Source organism: Mugil cephalus, chromosome 7 (assembly GCF_022458985.1).
Source record: "Mugil cephalus isolate CIBA_MC_2020 chromosome 7, CIBA_Mcephalus_1.1, whole genome shotgun sequence".
Taxonomy (NCBI): domain Eukaryota; kingdom Metazoa; phylum Chordata; class Actinopteri; order Mugiliformes; family Mugilidae; genus Mugil; species Mugil cephalus.
This window is the reverse complement of record NC_061776.1, coordinates 7970893-7988962: the sequence shown is the minus strand read 5'-3', so window position 1 is coordinate 7988962 and position 18070 is coordinate 7970893. Positions and strand designations below refer to the sequence as shown.

Below are 18070 nucleotides of genomic sequence, written 5' to 3'. Positions count from 1 at the left end.
AAAACTCTATAAAGACATGGGATAATAATACACAGCACACTGAGAAACACAACAATCAACAGAAGAGTCCATAAGACTTTTACTGACCTCTTTCTTTCTCTGTCACTTGTCATAAATACACACTGAGTCAAAGCAGGTAAAGATGTTTTCAGCCACAAATGAGAATCCACTCCTTAACAAATCCAGATGGGATAAATATACACAATCATTATTTAACTGATCACTGACATTGTGTTGGAAGTTAGGTACAGAAATACAGTATTTATGATTGATCTAATTTCATTATCATGTATCTACTGTTTTACAGGGTCCAGTGCTGTGACTGATGTGTTTGTGAAGAGAGGAGATGATGTACTTCTGGAAGTCATGGGTGATGCTCCAAAGGAATTTGATTTGTTTGTCTGGACATTTAATACAAGCAAAGTTTTAGTAACATATTCACGTGTTGGAGGATCAACAGTCTCTGAAGGTTACACTGGAAGGGTTGAGTTCTCTGTGGGAAATTACTCAGTGAAATTAAAGAATCTACAAGATGACGACAGTGGAGTTTATACAGCACTAGTGACAGGAGATCAACGACAAACAATAGCTAAATACATGGTCACAGTTCAAGGTAGGTTTCTGAACATTTCACACACTGACAGAGAACATCTGCTGTCATGTTTGTAAACCTCCTCACACCTACTTTCCTCCATCAGGTCCAGTGTCTCCAGTTGATCTGAATCCAGACTCTGTGTCCAACAGCTCAGACTCCTGTAACCTCACTGTGACCTGCAGCACAGAGGACTCACACATCAGCAGCACTTTCACATGTGACACCAAAACCTGCTCTCAGGAGGGAGGAGACCAATCAAAGGTCACCAACTCTGGTGCTTCCCTCCGTGTCCACCTGTTGAATGGAACAATCATCTGTCACCATAGCAACCATGTCAGCTGGACGGAAAATAGGACACAGATTAAGGATCTCTGTCCCCTACATGGTGGTGAGACTGACAAACTGAATAAGTAAATTAATTAAATGACATGTTTTGCAGTACATTTTGAAGGTTAGTAGTTTTACATTTTAAATTTATCTTTTCTTATTAGGGTTAAATTGACCAACTGAGGTGCAAAAAAGACATTTCCTCTCTAATTTTGTCTTCTGAAATTGTAGTGAGTACAGACTTAAACTGTTCACCTCTGGACTAAAGATCTATGTTTCTGTTCATCACCACAGATTAACTAGGAAACTCTTTTATTTCTAAATTTCTAGGACATAGTTGGTCAAAGGTAAAACTTCCAAGACACAATGTTACACTAACACAAGATGAACTATGTAGAGTGACTGAAACCAGGCATCATTCTTTCATCTGTTTTGTGTTTGTCTCTTCAGGACTTGAACATCCTAGCAGCCATATTATTACAATCGGGATAGCTGTAATAGTTGGGATAGCTGTTGTTGTCCTTACGATGCTTCTTGGATGTTATTGCCATCATAAGAGAAGAAAATGTAAGTCCAAATGTTTATTACATCTTAAATTACAAAGTAGAAAGATGAATCTGTATTATTACCTGCTGCCTCACACATTAATGCTGTTTGCGTTATTAAACAATCCAGTCACACTAATCATACAGTTAAAGTTATTCTGTATTTAGTCTTCATGATAGTTTGCAGCTGTTCTTTAGAAACAACACATGTTGAGACAAGCACCTGTGTTTTAGAGCCTCTAGTCTATGTGCTGCTTTAAGCTCATTCATTCTCTGAATCCTTCACTTGTGATCACCCACATTAGAAAACATCACATATGGAGACTTTAAGTGTGTGTCTGTGTGACATTACAATTATTGATACATACATGACATTTGGACTCAATGTTGGAATAACTTAATAAATGTAAGTCTTAAAAAAATGAAATAACATAAATGATCCAGACTGTCAAGAAAAAATAGATTTAAATCTTATTACCATTCATTTCTTTATTTTGGACTTGCAGGTAACAGAAAGACCATAAAAAATCATTGTATGCAAGTTCTGGGGTAACTGTCAGGTTTAGAGAATTTGGGAGTTTCGGTCATTTTTACTGTGGAGCTTTGATTCCAGGACATCAGTTGGACATTAATCCTCTTCTTGACTTCTAACCAAACTGGCCTCAGGTCCATAGACTGTTTACTGGACAACTAGACCCCTCCCCTGAAGTGAAGCCAAGGGTCACCTTTTCTTGTCTTGTCCTAAGCTTAAATATTTTTGGAAGATTTCTTCTGCTAGTTATGTACAGTGAACAGTTGACCCCTGACAGGCTTCTGATAATACTGGGCTGCTCCAACTTTTTTCTCACTGCTTCACTACAACAAGCCGTGATGTTCAGTACGGTCGTAGCAAAACGAATCATTCTTATGATGTCTCACTCTTTGAAGTGAGACATCATTCTCCAGACCAGTTATATTGGACGTTATTACTCTGTTTCATCTTGTTTCGTTTTGGTCCGACTGTGTTTTGCACAGCCAAGTCTCTGTTTTCCTTGGTCCTACTTCACTAGACTCTGTCTCTGACTTTAAATTCTGCAGCATGTGAATCAGTTTATGGACAGATATGTACAGCCGTACTTTTACCCTTTTATATTCTTATGTGCTGGCAGTTTGTTTTGTTTTATTTAGTGTCTTTCTCTCTGTTTTGTTGAATGATGTTTGGGTTTTGCTTGTATTGTTTTGTATTGTTTTGTTTTATATGTTGTTTTTACTTAAAAAAAACTTTATGAAGTCTTGAAAAAAAGAAATGCGAGTCTGTAAAAAGTGCAGTAAAGTAATAGAAACAGCAGCAGTCTGAAAAGAAAAAATACATTTAAATCTAATCACCTTTCATTTCTTTATCTCTGACCTGCAGATGACAGAAAGAACAAAGAAAACACAGAACATACAGAGTATGCTACAGTAAGTATCAATGTTTGGGAATTTATTTTATTTTATTTATTTTTTTACAGGTGAACTTTGATTTTGGAGGACATCTGTTAGATATTCCTCTGCACACAAGTCACTGAGGAATTCCTATTTTTTCTGATTAAATAGTCTGTTCAATGTTTATGATCAGTGACTACTAACTAAATTGTCCTCAGGTCCATAGACTGTATATTAGAGATGAATAGCTCCTCTGAAGTCAAGCCAAAGCAAGTGACTGCAGTTTAAGTCATAATCTCCTCCTTCTCCATGTTAGTGAACGGGACTTGTGAAAAACTAAGGGCGTATTCACACCAGGCTCATTTAGTCCACTTGAAACGGACTTTTCCTCTGGTGCGGACCTTTTGGGTAGGTGTAAATACAGGTCAGCGGACTCTGGTTTGGACCAAACAAGTGAACCGAGACCAGCTCTGTAGCTGGGACTCGGTTCATTTGCTTGGTCCGCACCAGAGTCTGTAACGTCCGCTTCGTTTGTCCTGTGAACGCAATCTGAACTTTTCCGAACCAAATGCAACATCTGAGCGAATTAACCCTTTATTGCAATTAATATCTTACGGAAAAACTGACCCAGCCTTTGAAACCACCAATACATCACAGAAAAGTCCGATATGAGCGTAGTGCATCCCGCATTTAATTAACAGAAATAATGTCCTTTTTTACAGTATGTAAAATGAGAATATTTCAAAAATCTAACGGGAAAAAAAAACGTAAATTTGCAACATTCAACCCACTCTTAAATGTAAAAACAACAGTGTGGGATCGATCGCTAACTGTTATACCAGGAACAAGAAAGTAACAAAAAATGTTTTGATCTCACCCGAATCCAGCAACAGCAATATATTCCTCAGGGAATGGTAACGCTAGGCGTCGGTCAGGCGGTGGGGAAGAGACACGTCTGGACAATCCACAATGATATCCACGTAATCCGCTCGCCTGTGTAGTCTTGAAGGCTATTTATGTTTATTTTTCCCAGATAAAGTAAGCTTCTTTTTTTCAGTACCCGAATGTTGAAGTCCACAAGTCCTCCACTGTTCTTTCCCGTCTCCTGCTTCTCCGCCCCTCCCCCCACGGCACATCAACCTTATATCACATTTTCTTCTGGTTATAAAATAGACTACAGGGAACAACTTCCTCCTCACATGGAAAAGAAAACATGACAATTTCCTATATCTTTAATTTTACTGAGTTAAGTTTTTTTTGTTGTTGTTTTGGGTGACACTGTTGCACGTTGTTATTGTTAAATGCGGGACTATTCTGAAGAAGATTATCGTTTCTATTTTATACCAAGAATGAGCCGTAGGTCAGCGTGGGGCACAGAAGAGAGCACTGCCTCCTCGATATATGGTCGGAGGTAGTACGGTCTTCTGTCTTTTTTTTTTTTTTTTTTAGCTCACACCAGGTAACAAACTACTTGTTTCATATTAATGAAGAAGTTTCCCCTGCTGCATATTCTTACATAAAGACAACAAAACCAAGGACAAGCTCCCTCCCCTCCCCCTCCTCCTCTTGTTTGGGTCTCTGGTCTGGAGTGCTGAATATCTGACCTGTGGAGTTCTAAGCTACATGTGGTGTCGTGGCCTCATCAACCAGCCCAGTCTTCATGGCCTGGAGTGCTGTGGAGCTCCATAAACCACATCACATCACAACAGAGAAAGAATGATTTTTTATTTTTTTTTTGTATGAAACTTTTCATCCTTGTATGAAACTTTTAAACAGACTGCACAACATGGTCGGCCACTCATGTACTGTTTTCAAATGGTTTAAATCCTGCCTCACTGGCAGACAATTTTATGTGTCTATGGATGAACACTCCTCTGACAAATACAAACTGGATTATGGTGTCCCCCAAGGCTCAGTCTTAGGTCCAATGGTTTTCAATGCTACTACTTGGCAATGTCATCAGGAAACACAGAATAAGTTTTCACAGTTACGCTGGTGATACACAGTTGTACATTGCCGTGTCTCATGATGACCCATGACTGATTGATGTCCTTTTTAACTGTAATTCAGATGTTAAGATGTGGATGACAGAGAAAAATACCTGGGCCTCTGAGCTTGGTTTTATCACTCACATTAAAAACTGGATTTTACCACGAGGCAACCTGAAGGTCTGAATGATAAAGCCCATGCTAAGTGCAAAAAACCAGGAAGTCCAACGTTAAAGCATTATTAAACATGTTTACAGCCTGGTACAAAAATGGGTTTGGTTTCAATAGTTTATTTGAATAGTTTATTATAGTTTATTATTATTCATGACAACTATTCGTTTATTTTGTATTAAGGTTTAAAATTCTGCGTAATTAAGGGTGTTGCCGCTTTGAGTGACAGGTGGTAGCCTAAGCTAACAGGTAGCGGAGAGTTGAGATTTGAGTCTCAATATCCAACATGACCCCCCATGTCCATATTTGGAATATCCTTGTTATGTGTGGTTTCACCCACTTCATTTTCAAGGTTCAATCAGACGTCACAATGTGATGGTCCATAGTATATACACATAGTATCATATTTATATTTACTTAAATTTACTTTTTTAATTTTTTTTAATGATTTTATTTGTCATTCTATTTTATATTATTATTATCATTGTTGTTGTTGTTGTTGTTAAATCTTTTACCCCAGTTCTAGTGTTTCCTCACTGAGGACCGTCCTCTCTGGGAGCTGTGATTGGCTCTGGCTGTGGCGACGCTGTGGGGATGGTCCTGGCTCGATGGAATGGGGGGGGGTCCGGTCACTGCCTATGGTTGTGGCATGGACTCCTCCGTCTGCCTGGGCTGGGGTGGTCCCCGCTGCGTTGTCCCTACATTTGGGGGCTGCTCCTTCTGTGGACGGTCCTCTGTGATGGTGTTCCCTCACTAGGCCATCTGTACTCAGCCATGTTACTCATTTTATTAATTCTCTTTCTATCATTGTGCTGTTGTGTGTGTGTTTGTATGTGTGTGTGTATGCATGTGTTCATGTGTGTGTTGTGTCTGCAGGTTTGTTTTATATTTGTTTGTTTTATATGTGAAGCACCTTGTGCTACAGGATAAGGTACAGATGATCGAACACTTGCTAAAAAACTTGACTGTCATTTGTTTTTTCTTCAAGGTTAATACACCCTATAATCTGAATCAGCGTTCAGCAGATGGAGATTTAGCTAATAATCCGAACTCCATCTACAGCTTGGCTGGGCCTCCTACAGGACGCAAAGTATCCACTAAGACTAAAACATGAGAGTTTATGGCTCCACTCTAACTCTAGTGGGCGGGGTTCTCAGTTTTTAACGAAGAAGAGGTGTTCAAAGCTCTGTGGTAGCCACATTTTTTGAGCTACCGAAATAAAATCTAAATGAAAATGTAGGAATTTTTGTTGGCTTTCTGATGTTGAGGTCTGATTCCTGTAGGACTCCAGTAGTCCAAAGTAGTCCCCCCCCAACATTCTGACGACTTACACAATTACCCCTTGGATCGCAATGGCAGCATTGCCTCCCTCAAAATTTCCACAGGAATTTTCGACAAGTCTTTTTCTTGTCTTTTGTCGTCATGCACAGACAAGTGTCGATTGAACACTTGTTAAAAATGTTTTTTTTTTTTCTTCAAGGTTGGAACCTCCCAAAATATGAATCAGCTTTCAGCAGATGGAGATTTAGCTAATAATCCGAACTCCATCTACAGCTTGGCCGGGCCTCCTACAGGACGCAAAGGATCCACTAAGACTAAAACCAACAATCCGCCAGAGAGTCTGTATGCAACGGTAGATAAGCCTCCCAGGCCCTGAGAGAAATCATCAGGGCCTCATCAATCACCCTGTTAACTTGTCCTGACATGATCTGGGCTTCACAGTATTGTACAAACAGTAGAAATTAAAGTTAGACTGATGCATAAAACCAAAACAAAGTGTAACAAACAGTGAAGACCTTTTAAAATGGTTTACACATTTCCAAATTACAAAAACAATGAACAAATTTGTTGTGTTGACAACAATGAACAAAATGATTGTTCCACTTTGTGCACAAAACAATTTACAGCACATTGACGTGGGTTTGAATGAACAAATCACATTTAATATTTTAGATATTTTGCTTTTCATATTATCTAAGATACTTGAAGTGAAGCTCAAAGTTTAGGTTACTGCTACCAAAGAAGATTATATTTAACTAAAGTCATATTTTAACACATACAATGTAATTTTAATAATTAATAATTTTAATTAAATTGTGTGTTGATTTGTAGGCAGATTTTAATGTGTAGGTGTGTTAAAATCTCTTGAATGAATAGTTCCACTTCAGATTCAAGCAAGGTCCTCATAAACTTCAGATATCTGTTAGAATGAAATAATGTGTTGTGTTAAAAACGATTGTCCTGAATTGTACAGAAATGAATTTACAGTAAATGAATGTGGGCTTGAAGCCAGTGCACTGTAAGATAGCAGTATGCTGCAGTATTTACATTCATATTTTACATATTTTCCTAATATTTAAGATACTCAGTGTTTGTGTCAGTTTATTTCACAGCTAATTCTACTACTGCAAAAGAACATACAGGACACAGAACAGTCAGCACATGCTGTTTTGTTCAGGTTTATTTTGATGGTTGAATGAAGTTATGCTGTGTATTTCACAGACAGACAGACAGACAGATAGATAGATAGATAGATAGATAGATAGATAGATAGATAGATAGATAGATAGATAGATAGATAGATAGATAGATAGATAGATAGATAGATAGATGTCTGTCATCTGGTGGACAGGGTAATTTGTTAGAGATAGTGACGTGTACTTCTATGGAAATCTAGTAAAAGACTGCTGGGCCAGAAATTCTAGTTTTTAGAATCACATCCATGCTCCTCGTAAAGCAATGAACAAAGTGATGCTCCTACATGTGGATGTGGGTAAAAAGGCCTTGTACTGTTATTGAATGTGCTGCTGTATATCTTATTGTCTACTACATTTCATGTTTTTTGATCTTATATATATATATCTTTTCTATCCATCTCCTGTCAATAAGATAGATAAGATAAGATAAGATAAGATAAGATAAGATAAGATAAGATAAGATAGATTACTTTATTCATCCCCGAAGGGAAATTAGGTTTAGATAAAATAATAAATAAAGGCTAAAATGCCAAAATAAAAATAAAAAACAATAAAATCTATTATCTATTTCAAAGACGGAACAGAATGAAGGAATGTTTGTGTTTCTGGTGTAACCTCATAGAAACAGGAGGATATATTGGCAATTTGTTCATGAATTCTGACGTGATGTAACTGTCTAAAAATGTAATGTCTGAAAACCTGTCATGCAGAGTTGTTGCTGTAAATCTTAAATTTTTTGCTTTGAGTTAAACTTGTGAATATTCTTCATTGAAGTGTCATTAAATGATTTTGAATCACATATTTTGCGTTGCCTTTACTCACTGTGTCATGTGCTATAGATCTATCACTGATTCCACACTGAACATGTTACACATGATGTACATGACTTTTATTTTCTATAAAGTATCAGAATGAACAAAAACACAAGCTGTAAAATGTGTCTATGACTGAGCATGATCTGATTCTGAATTATGTCCCTGTAGCATCATCCATGACTTCCAGAAGTACATCATCTCCTCTCTTCACAAACACATCAGTCACAGCACTGGACCCTGTAAAACAGTAGATCCATAATAATGATAAATAAAACTCTAACTCAATATCCAGCATAGTTTTTAACATCAGTCCTTTATCTTACATGTTTCCTCTTCAACCTTCATATTGAACCATGTGACAGGAAATCCAGCTCATCACCACCTAAAGACACTTGCGCTGCCACTGAAGGACAGCAGAGGGGCTGCAAGGGGACGTAACGTTTTGTCTTGTTCCTGCTGACAACTATTCAATGTGTTCAAACCTTTACTAGAAAGATAAACAGGTAAACCTCTCTCTACACTATATTAATAACTCTTGTCACATTGTGTCCCATGATAGAGAACTCTTTACATTTCTTTACATCTCTGCACAGTCTCTACTGAAAACAGAGACTTTCTTCCACTTTCTCATTTTTCTGTCTCTCCTCTTGTTCCATCTTTCATTCTTTGCTCCATCTGTCCACGTCTCAAAATGACCTCAGATATTTCTTCATGGTTGTGCCATGAGGTGTTGATTTGTAACACTGAATCGGCTACTGAAGATTCTTGGTAGGCGCATTTCATTTTCTCAGAACAGGAACAGGAAGCTGAGAGAAGTGTCTATTAAAATCCACTTAAAATAAAAAACTCCTTCTAAAACATTATTACGTATTACTTGAACCTTTTTAAGTCTTGTTTATTTGAAAATAAACATGGATGAACACTTACTCTTACTTTCCTATGTTTCCTTTGTCTTCTGTTCTTAAGAATCTCTTCCTTGTTTTAGTTTGTACATCCAAAGGAAGACTCTCACGCTCTGAAAAGCTACTCTCTTCTTCCATACTGCTCTAAGACAACATACAATATCCTTTAAGGTTGTCCATGAAGGAATCACTCCCCCTCCCTCTTTGTCTTGCACATGTTTGCGACAACACTGCCAGATTGTCTTTTAATTTGATCTTTCTTTCCCCTTAAACATGAGGTTTATTTCATTTCCTGTGGGGTATTAGAACTTAATAGGCTTTATTATTTTAGTTTGGGTTGCAGGTGGCCGCCTAGCCCTGTTTTCGGGTTTTGTTCATTTTATTTAGGTTTAGTTTCCTTCTTTAAGCCAGATAGTCTTTAGTGGAATGAAGTCATGGTTCTACAGCCTTTATTTAGGTCTTGTTCTAACTTCCTCTTTTATTCTGTATGGCCACCGCCTGCAGTCCTTATTTAGTTCTTTGAGTTTGGTTTGTGTGTTTTTTTTTCTTTCTTTTTTTACCCAGCTCTGTTCGAGTCTCTTGAGCCGTTTTTGAACAGAACACTATAACAGTGTCATAGCTTGGTAGAAATTAAAGTTTCACATTGTTATCATGCTCATATTCAAACCACATTTATTACCACATCCAGTGTCTGTGTTTACTCACTTCAGCTGTTGGATTAATGAGAGTGAATTTTACAGTTGAATGAAATCCTTAAAAATATTTTTTTACATGCGCAACAAAAATTTTTACCCGTGGTGAGTCATGCATTTTGTCCTGCAGAGCCATGTTGACTGCATCATCCACACATCTGTTTGCCTTCTTCTTGGAGACCGGGAAGATGGTGGAGCGATTGAGGCAGAAGGGAACCTCAAATAACACCAGGGAGCTGTTGAAGATTTGAGTTAAGACGGGAGTCAGCTGGTCAGCGCAGACTTCCAGGCAGGACGGAGACAGTCCATCAGGTCGCTGTCTTTGAAAGAGCTGACAAGGAGAGGAGACCAAAAGGAAGTAATAATGGCAGTGATGTGGGCTCGCTTCTTTGACCTTATCAATAACTGGGCGGCAGAGTTTTGGACTAGTTGGAGACGGGAGATGGTGGTCGGGGTAATACCTGAGTAGAAGGAGTTGCAGTCCAGCCTGGACTATATGAATGCATGAATAAGTGTTACTGGACCTGACAACATAATTTAAATGCCTGTAAAATCTTAAATTATTGTCATATAACACACAGAGGTTCTTCACATATGGTGTGATACAGGGGGAGAGGTGAGTGAGGTTCTAGGCGGTAGCAGTAATATGACATGGGGGGCCAAAGAGGAAAAAGACTTCTGTCTTGTCCTCATTTAGCTGAAGGAAGTTCTGAGCCAACCAGTCTTCGATGTCTTCAAAACAATTTTCTATTCAGATGATGTCAGTCTGACTTTAGAACTGAGGGGGAGGTAGATCTGCATGTCATCGGTGTAACAATGGAAGGAGATGTTGTGTCTTGTGTTGTGTCTATTTTTTTCCTAGCAGGAGCATGTACAGACTGAAGAGAAGTGGTCCTAAAACTGAGCCCTGAGGAACCCCACGTGTAATATTTGCAGGTGTGGAGGAGGAGGAGCTACCAATGGAAACACCGACTTGTCTGAGATGTAGGAGCAGAACTAATCAAGGGCAGGACCAGAGATGTCAACCCTGTGTGATGGAGGCGATGGAGGAAAATTTTGTGGTCAAAAGTGTTTAAGGCTGCGCTGAGGTCTAAAATAATTAAAATAGAGCATTTGCAGGTATCCACAGGGCAGAGGAGGTCATTTGTTACCCTTAAAAGAGCTGTCACGCGGGCGCGGCAACACATGGGTGTTGTAACTAGTTTTCATAAAAGGTACAGGGAACAGGAACAGGAACCAACATTTCTCATTTTCTCTGAGAGAGCAGCTCGTGTACTTCCTTAAACTAGATCTTTTGAAATGGAACTTAAATCTTTCTTATTGGTTGTTTCTGTGCTATATTCAAGTCAAATTCAAGGTAAGATCTTATTTTTGTATTAGTAATAGTTGATGTTTCGCATCTTTTTGATTTTAAAATCTGCTTTTTGTGCTATAGCTCTGAAATGTAAAAGATCGAAACAAAAAGCGTGTGACCACAGGAGGAAGAAGGCCCAGTTAACGTTAAAACATGTGAAAATTATGTAAACGGAATCGTTACACCCCTAATAAACGGATATTAATATCAGCTTAAAAAATAGCTTTAATTTATCATAAAAGTAGCATTGAACATTGTGTTTTTTCACTGCGATTTTGCAGAAGTTCAGTCAAACAGAGACCGTCACATATGCACATACTGACATATTCCATCTCCCAGCAACATGTTTTCTTGTTGAGTGCTGTGTGCATTATTGGTACGACTGTAATTTAGTTCAGTTACAGCACTGACCTGGAGCTGTTGGCTTCAATTTTTCCTTCTCAAATTTCTGATATTTTACTTTTGCTCTAAATCTTCAGGCTTTAATTTGTTCTTGGAGGAAAATTCATTTTAAACATTTGTATTTTGTTAATAGACACAAGGTTAATTTGAAGCTGTATTATTTATCATAGAATATGAATTTACTGTTTATGCAAATGCTACATTTATACACTCTTACAAAATATGGCATTTTAAAAACAAAACTGACATGGAATAATTAAGCTTATTTTATGTTTAGAAAAATATTTAATATCTAATAAACTTCTAAATTTAAAAATATGTACTGTGCGGTGGTGTTTAGCTCAATGAGAGCACCCGCTCCATGTGCTGAGGCTCCAGTCCCCTTTCAGCCTCATTTCCTGTCTATCTCTCACTGTGCTTTCAGTTAAGCCAGGAGAATACTGTAGAACTTTATTTTTAAACAACTTCCTTTTCAATTGTCTTTTCCCAACCAGGATCCCCAATATGTGGTATAACAGAGTTTTCAAAAACATATAGTCACATGTCTGCTGTGAAGCTGAACTTGGTCAAACTGACATGGTTACTGTTTGTTCACATGTTTCTTTGTGGCTTAGAAATATTTTAAAGATAAATGAGTCGTACGTCTGAGAGCTCTGTCGTAACAAATGATGGAACGAAAAGGAAGAAAATAAAAGCAACAGACACATCAGTGGTTGTTGATGATGAACAGGTTTCACTGAAATATTTCAGCTAGAAACAATAAATTCAACATTTTAAGGAGATTCTGATAATAATGGAAACACTGTATAATAATACACAATAAGATAATAAACACAGGACATTGAGATGTGTTAGTTGTTAAATTGCATCAACTTAGATTTTTCCTGTGGTGACTTGACAGACTGGAAAGACTGTAGAAAGTCCACTCTCATTATGTTCAGACTTTTACTGATCTCTTTCTTTCTCTGTCACTTGTCATAAATACACACTGAGTCAAAGCAGGTAAAGATGTTTTCAGCTACAAATGAGAATTCACTCCTTAACAAATCCAGATGAGATAAATATACACAATCATTATTTAACTGATCACTGACATTGTGTTGGAAGTTAGGTACAGAAATACAGTATTTATGATTAATCTAATTTCATTATCATGTATCTACTGTTTTACAGGGTCCAGTGCTGTGACCGTGAAGAGAGGAGATGATGTACTTCTGGAAGTCATGGGTGATGCTACAAAGGACTTTCTGCTTCTTGTCTGGAGATTTAATACAAACAATGTTTTAGTAAAATATTCACCTCGTGGAGGACCAAGAGTCTCTACAAATTACACTGGAAGGGTTGAGTTCTCTGTGGAAAATTACTCAGTGAAATTAAAGAATCTACAAGATGACGACAGTGGAGTTTATGAGGCTGAAGTGACAGGGACTAAAGAACAAACAATAACTGAACACATGGTCACAGTTCAAGGTAGGTTTCTGAACATTTCACACACTGACAGAGAACATCTGCTGTCATGTTTGTAAACCTCCTCACACCTACTTTCCTCCATCAGGTCCAGTGTCTCCAGTTGGTCTGAATCCACACCCTGTGTCCATCAGCTCAGACTCCTGTAACCTCACTGTGACCTGCAGAACAGAGGACTCACACATCAACAGCACTTTCACATGTGACACCAAAACCTGCTCTCAGGAGGGAGGAGACCAATCAAAGGTCACCAACTCTGGTGCTTCCCTCCGTGTCCACCTGCTCAATGACGCAATCTTTTGTAACCATAGCAACAAAGTCAGCTGGACTCACAAAATGGCAAAAATTCAAGATCTCTGTCTCCTACATGCTGGTGAGACTGACAGACTGAATACATAAATTAATTAAATATCTGATTTTGCAGTATCTTTTGGAAAGTTAGTAGTTTTCCATTTCAAGTTTATCCTTTCTTATTAGGGTTCAATCAACCAATTCAGATGCATAAAAGACATTTGTTCTCTAATTTTGTCTCCTAAAAATGTAAATTTATATTAAACTCATTTTAAATATAAATGAAGGTATCTGTCAAGACATTTAGACACAGACATAGTTGGTCAAAGGTAAAGCTTCCAAGACACAATGTTACACTAACACAAGATGAACTATGTAGAGTGACTGAAACCAGGCATCATTTTTTTCATCTGTTTGTGTTTTTGTGTACAGGGTCTGAACATAACCGCAACAATATTATTACAATTGTCATTCTTGTGATATCTGTTGGTGTCCTTACGATGGTTATTTGGTATTTCCTTCGCAAGAGAAGAAAATGTAAGTACAAATGTTTATTACATCTTAAATTACAAAGTAGAAAGATGAATCTGTTTTATTTCCTGCTGCCTCACACATTAATACTGTTTTTGATATTAAACAATCCAGTAACACTAATAATACAGTTAAAGTTATTCTGTATTTAGTCTTCATGATAGTTTACAGCTGTTCTTTAGAAACAACTAATGTTGAGACAAGCACCTGTGTTTTAGAGCCTCTAGTCTATGTGCTGCTTTAAGCTCATTCATTCTCTGAATCCTTCACTTGTGATCACCCACATTAGAAAACATCACATATGGAGACTTTAAATGTGTGTCTGTGTGACATTACAATTATTGATACATACATGACATTTGGACTCAATGTTGGAACAAGTTAATAAATGTAAGTCTTAAAAAAATGAAGTAACATAAATGATCCAGGCTGCCAAGAAAAAATAGATTTAAATCTTATTGCCATTCATTTCTTCACTGACTTGCAGGTGACAGAAAGACCATAAAAATCCATTGTATGCAAGTTCTGGGGTAACTGTCAGGTTTTGAGAATTTGGGATTTTGGGTAATTTTTACCGTTGAGCTTTGATTCCAGGACATCAGTTGGACATTAATCCTCTTCTTGACTTCTAACCAAACTGGCCTCAGGTCCATAGACTGTTTACTGGACAACTAGACCCCTCCCCTGAAGTGAAGCCAATGCAAGTAGAGCTCCCCCTGGTGTCTGGCTGAAGTATAGGTCACAATAATAAAATATTTGCTAAATATGCTGACAATCATCAGTCTGTGCTCACAATGTTGGTCCTCACATGCAATTTAAATTTTAATGAAATATGTGAGAGGTAGTGATTAATAATTTGACATTAACCGATAACAAACCAGTGAAGAAGAATTTAATCTATTTTACTGTGACAAATACAACCAGAGATGATTTAGAATGACACGTTATTCATTTCATGCCCAAAACAGTAACAAGACATTTATATGTATATTCATATTATATCTATAATGTATACGACATGTTGATTTGAACCTGTAGGTGGAGGTGATGTTTGGAACATGTAAAGACCTTAATTGTGCAGCAACAATCATTCTATTTTTCCATTTCTATTTTTTCCTCTTTAACGGCAGGCCCTTGATATTCTGATTCTCAAAACAATTTAGAACAAGGTGGAAATGACAAAATCAACACTTTCTACTAATAAAACAGAAATCTGTCAGGCCGAGACTCAAAGCAGGACTCAGGACTCAGAATGCAGAGATGACAAAAAGGCTTTATTTGGATTCCTCAGAGATCCCTCACAGAGGGACAAACGAATGGCCACAAAAAAAACCGAGACGCTAATCTGATCAGTGAAAACAGAAAACTCTCCAGAAGGTGGAAACTCAAATCAAAGAAACAAATCAAAAATTAACACAAAACACTCCCAATGGAGGAAAACCTCAGGACTAAGGATTTAACTAAGAAAAGACTAAACAAACAAAACTTTCTCTTCGAGAGGATTCACAGGCTTACTTGAAACTACTTTGGTTGAAGACATGAAACAAAGCACGAGAACAGGTTGACGACGATAACACTCTGGCGCGAGACAAGGGGAACACAGACTACTTAAACACATGGAGGGAAATAGGGGACAGGTGGACACAATCAGGAATCAGGGAAGACAATCAGACTGGTGACACATGAGGAAGGGCAAGTGACCTGAAACAAGAGGAGAGTTACTTTTCAAAATAAAACAGGAAATGACAGGACAAAACAACCCCAAGACAAGACACCCTCACCACGGTGTGACAAAATCACTGGAGAGTGAAAACTTACATATCCACATTTCTCACATTTCTCTCTTGACAAAGCGCCCCTTAGGACAGTGAGAGTAATATATGTATAGATAAAAAATAATGTATTATTTAATAGTATAATCTTAGAATGAACCAAGCAAATCAACCACCAGTGAGCTGAGTCCAGACTTAGTCTGGACTGGGACTCTTGGACTCACAATGGGATCACTGGGATGAAGTGGAGACATGTCGTCCATATTTATTTACAGTTTTCTGTCTTTTTTTAGCTCACTCCAGGTGACATGATGAACTACTGATTTCATACTAGCGAAGAAGTTTGCACTGCCTCATATTCTCACAGATTGAAAACAAAAAACATAGTAAATTATTGCTCATTAGAATGAAAACTAAGACCATTGTTAGAATAAGACTCAGACCAAATCTACACTCACTGTCTTTTGTTGTCATGCTACAAGAAAATGTAGTTTCTGAAGTATAGAGTATGGATGATCGAACACTTGCTAAAAATGTTGACTGTCACTTTTTCTTCAATCAGCGTTCAGCAGATCCTGATTCAGCTCTTTCTCCATCCTCCACCTACTGCTCCGTCGGGCCTCCTACTGGACCCAGAGGATCCACTGAGACTAAAACCAACAATCAGCCAGAGAGTCTGTATGCAATGATAGTTCCACTTTGAATGTGTTGTGTTAAAAATGATTGTCCTGAATTGTACAGAAATGAAGTAGTATATTAAGTCAGTGTATGATAGATAGATAGATAGATAGATAGATAGATAGATAGATAGATAGATAGATAGATAGATAGATAGATAGATAGATAGATAGATAGATAGATAGATAGATAGATAGATAGATAGATTTCACATTTCATATTTACATCTTTTCATAGTATTTAAGATAGTCAAAGTTTTTGTGTGTCAGTTTATTTCACAGCTTATTATACTGCTGCAACATTTAGGATACAGTATCATGGTTGTAATATATAGATCAAGAACCTTAACCCTTACATACTGTTCGGGTCAGATTTGACTGGTTTTGACTTTTGACAGCAGTAAAAACACCCTAAACATCATTATTTTAGCCTGAAATTTGATGACTTTTCCTGAAGTGACCCAAAATACATACAAATAAAAATATTTTGTTAATTTATACTTTTATATAGGTACTACAAATTTTTGCACACTGAGGCTGTTACGGGACAGATTTGACCCGTACCTATTCAGATGGATTGTAGGTCTACCAGTGTGGGTCAGATAAGGGAAAATTGTGGTTTTATGGAATCTTCAAATTGTGAGAACGTACATGTCCTGTTTGTGTGCATTTTCTATGTGAAAGAGGTGACAGAGTTCAAGGGAAGGGGACCTCACCACACTCTGTGTTTCCCAAATACTTGTCCAGGTTCCCGCAGACGCAGACACCCGCTGGTCTTTGAGGGGGCAGGGGAATACCAAAATACTGAAATACCAACAAACAACATGCGAGTGAACCTATATGGCAACAGAAGAGGACAGAAGTCATCCAGAGGTGAGTCGGTGCCTTCACACAGACACAAGATGTGCACCTGCACCTGCACCTGTGATGCAATACAATAATGTAGAAAGTAACAAATTAGAATCTGGGAATCTTGGGTTGGGAGGGAGGTGTTGGGGGTCATAACATTATAAAGGTAGGTGTGGGCTTCCATTGTAGCGATGGACATCATGGTGGCAAGACTGAATGTCCAACAGGCCCTGGATCTACTCTTCCAAGAGTGTGATTCTGATTTAGAGGACGTGTCAGAGCAGGAAGACAGCGTAGAAAAAAATTCATCATCCCTCTGATGAAAAGGTGCAGACAGCAGGGCAGTCAAAAAAATAGTGCTATCTGTTCGTCGTCACTTCCGCATCCTGTTGCAGACAGGATGACAGCAGAAAATGTCATTCGAATGATTCCAGGACCCTCAAGACTGACCATCTCCCATGCAGATGACATTTTGTCAGCATTTCAGCTCTAACTTCTCTATCTATCTATCTATCTATCTATCTATCTATCTATCTATCTATCTATCTATCTATCTATCTATCTATCTATCTATCTATCTATCTATCTATCTATCTATCTATCTATCTATCTATATTCTATCTATATTCTATCTAGTGTCTATCTTTTGACACTATTGATCACAATATACTACTACAGAGACTTGAAAATGTGATCAAAATTACAGGAACTGCACTAGTTTGGTTTGAATCATATCTGTCAGACAGATTCCAGTTTGTCCATGTAAACAACAACTCTTCTATATATACCAAAGTAAGCTATGGGGTTCCTC

General features: G+C 37.8%; 2 protein-coding genes across 3 annotated transcripts in view; one reads left to right on the top strand and one right to left on the bottom strand.

Moving 5' to 3' along the window:
- Positions 1 to 18070, bottom strand: part of LOC125011406 (SLAM family member 5-like) — a 40442-nt gene that overhangs the window by 4152 nt on the left and 18220 nt on the right. The gene's annotated exons all lie outside the window — the stretch shown is intronic.
- LOC125011397 (SLAM family member 5-like) overlaps positions 1 to 18070 on the top strand; it is a 36707-nt gene that overhangs the window by 3838 nt on the left and 14799 nt on the right. Inside the window, exon 1 of one of the 2 annotated variants that reach the window (XM_047590601.1) lies at positions 10328 to 11273. The exons of the other annotated variant lie outside the window; for it this stretch is intronic. Coding sequence (XP_047446557.1) covers positions 11216 to 11273 — 58 coding nt within the window. The 5' untranslated portion in view covers positions 10328 to 11215. Of the gene's footprint in view, positions 1 to 10327; positions 11274 to 18070 lie in introns of those variants that run through there. 2 annotated transcript variants of the gene reach the window in all.